The 3,009-nt window shown below is 36.9% G+C and overlaps 1 protein-coding gene across 1 annotated transcript in view; it reads left to right on the forward strand.

Annotated features, from left to right (window-relative positions):
- Positions 1 to 3,009, forward strand: part of MSH4 (mutS homolog 4) — a 58,770-nt gene that overhangs the window by 39,582 nt on the left and 16,179 nt on the right. Inside the window, exon 10 of the mRNA XM_015566186.1 lies at positions 1,824 to 1,942. Coding sequence (XP_015421672.1) covers positions 1,824 to 1,942 — 119 coding nt within the window. The remainder of the gene's footprint in view (positions 1 to 1,823; positions 1,943 to 3,009) is intronic.

A 3,009-nucleotide genomic window follows, 5' to 3' on the forward strand; every position in this document is an offset into this window, starting at 1 on the left:
TTATCTTTACCCCTGCTCTCCCTCTCTCCTTCCTTCCCACCTTAATGTTTTTCTTCACTTCCTCCCTCAGACCTGCTTTGCTCCGTCTCCCATTTCTTCCTTCTTCCCATTCTCCTTTTAAGCTCTACTGACTCCGCTTTAAAACTTTTCTTCCCTCCCTCTTTCTCTCTCATCCTACTTTTCCCTTATGTTCTTCTCTACTTATTTCCACTGTTTTAATATCTATCTATCTATATACCTAATTATTCACTATCATTTATCTTTTTTCTTTTCTGACTCCTACTTTTAAAATCTGTCCCCAGTACACAACTATACTTGATTTTCATTATACCTTCTACAGTTCACTCATACATCCTCTTTCCTTCTTTAACTCTGCTCTCTCCTGACTCCTTTATAAAATTCTTCCCTCCCTTCTTCCTTTCTTAAAGTTTCAGTTTGGGGGGGAGGGTGTTAGCCCCCAGCCCAGGGTTCAGCCCCAGCCAGGTGTTTGCTGCCCCCACTTCCCAGCCTCCCCAACGCCATCTTGCTCCCATTCCCTGCCTGGGATGCCTGGCCCAGTGAGGGTGGCCAAGGCCCTCATGACCTGGGCGCTGATGCTGCCGGGAAGCAGGAGTGCCTCTGCCCAGAAGGCCTCAGACCATCCACCACTCCATCCTGGACCTGTGGGTGCCTCTGCACTGGGGGCCACAGCCCCCACACCCCCACGGTCACCACCTCCTCCTGCATGCAGCCCCACGTTTCCTTTCCTTTTCCATTCCTGCATCTTTTTTTTGTTCCCTTTCTGTATTTCTGTTTCTCCTCTTGCCTGTCTGCATGCAGACCTGCCTTACTCTCCCTCTCCTTTCTTATCCCCTCCTGTTGTATTCTATCCTACCCCAGGCCTTGCAGCTGCCTGAGCAGAGGGCAGGGATGCAGCCTGCGGATCCAATCATGATGTGATGCTGTAATGGATAATTTGCATATTTCTCTATTATTAGTATAGATAGTAATAGTAGAAGTGGTATCCTGACTTTTGCTTTCTTTTCCTACTACTTTTTATTTCTTGGAGGTGGATCCTATTCTCCATCCTTACCTTTGTATTAAATCCTTAACTAATACTAGTATAGCTGTGTTTTTATTTACTCCCATTATTTCACCATTTTGTCTATGTAGAATTCTGTATACTTGATACTTTTCCCATTCAACTCTTTGTATGTTTTTATCTTCTTATGATTTCACAATGCCTTTTATATGCCATTTCATTGTGAAGTAATTGTATTAATCAGAATTGTTTTCAAAAGATGAACATTTTAGATTAGTTATCCTGATCACTTCTCAGGCAGAAATCATCTCGTAAATGAATATTCAACTTTCAAAAGAAGTATTTTGCTTTCATTCTGATGGTGTGTATTTCTGTACACTTTTATTAACAGATATTTAAAATATATTTTTCTATAATGATTTTATTAACTTTAGCTTTATAAGCATTTTCCTAAAATTTTCATACTTTGAATGTTCTTTATCATCTATTATTTAAAAATTTTATCACTTTTATAACAAACCTTTCTAATGTACTTGAGTAAACTGTTTTATTTAAACTTCCAAATAACTTTGGACAATAGGTAGGGCAAATATTCTATTTTATATATGAAAAAGACTGGGAGAATTTAAGTGCTGTCCAAGGTTATACAATAAATAACATAACTGGGGCCATGTTTTCTAACTCCATGTCCAGGGGTTTTTTAGGTAGGCTAGTAAAAAACCTGAGGTGGTGGAAAGTACAAAATGTTAGTACTTATATTTTACAAAAATATTTCAGTTTATTTTTGTCTTATATTTTACAGGATCATATGTTCCAGCAGAATATTCTTCCTTTAGAATTGCTGAACAGATTTTTACAAGAATCAGTACTGATGATGATATAGAAACAAATTCATCAACTTTTATGAAGGAAATGAAAGAGGTACCCAAACTAAACTTTCCTTATGTTAAAAAAATTGAATTCTGCTGCTAATAGTCAATGATCATGTAAGAAAGTATTCTTAAACTAAAACATGCAGATGTGCTTATACTACCCTGCAAGAGCCAGAGGGCAGTCAAAGACAGCTTCCTAATTTCTGTCTTATGTGGAAATGGAAATTAATGTTTAATGATAAAATACAGTTTTAAAGAAAAAGCTAGTGTTATTGAATGATAAAAACGTGCATTCATGTTTTGGTGTGGGAGATATGAATTACTTGTTCAGGAACAATTTGCATAGTATCTATTATTCCTCTTAGGTTTAGTTTTAAAATAAAAGATCACTGTGTTTAAAAATTATCCTATATTCTGTGCTCTTATAGAATTTTCACTTCCTGTAAAAAAGTATGTATCATCACCTATTTCATTTTATTTTTTTTATTTTAGCCAACTTATATTTATATCAAAGTGCTATCGTTGAATAGCATAAATCATCAAATATTGCTAAAAGTAATTTTTACAAAACAGCAGCCCCTTCTGTTCACCTTCCTACCCCATTACCCACTAAGCAACCAACTTTAATTTTATTAGCTATTTTCTCAGATTTTACTTTTATAAAAAATTAAATTAAATCTTTATTGTTCAGATTATTACAGTTGTTCCTCTTTTTTCCCCCATAGCTCCCCTCCACCTGGTTCCTACCCCACCCTCCGCCCTCACTCTCCACCCACTGTCCTCATCCATAGGTGCACGACTTTTGTCCATTCTCTTCCTGCATCCCCCACACCCCTTCCCCCCCAAGAATAGTCAGTCCACTCCCTTTCAATGCCCCTGATTCTATTATAATCACCAGTTTATTCTGTTCATCAGATTATTTATTCACTTGATTTTCAGATTCGCTTGTTGATAGATGTGTATTTGCTGTTCATAATTTGTATCTTTACCTTTTTCTTCTTCTTCCTCTTCTTAAAGAATACCTTTTAGCATTTCATATAATACTGATTTGGTGGTGATGAACTCCTTTAGCTTTTTCTTATCTGTGAAGCTCTTTTCCTGGCCTTCACTTTGCTG

The sequence above is a fragment of the Myotis davidii genome, unplaced genomic scaffold (genome assembly GCF_000327345.1).
Source record: "Myotis davidii unplaced genomic scaffold, ASM32734v1 scaffold602, whole genome shotgun sequence".
NCBI lineage: Eukaryota > Metazoa > Chordata > Mammalia > Chiroptera > Vespertilionidae > Myotis > Myotis davidii.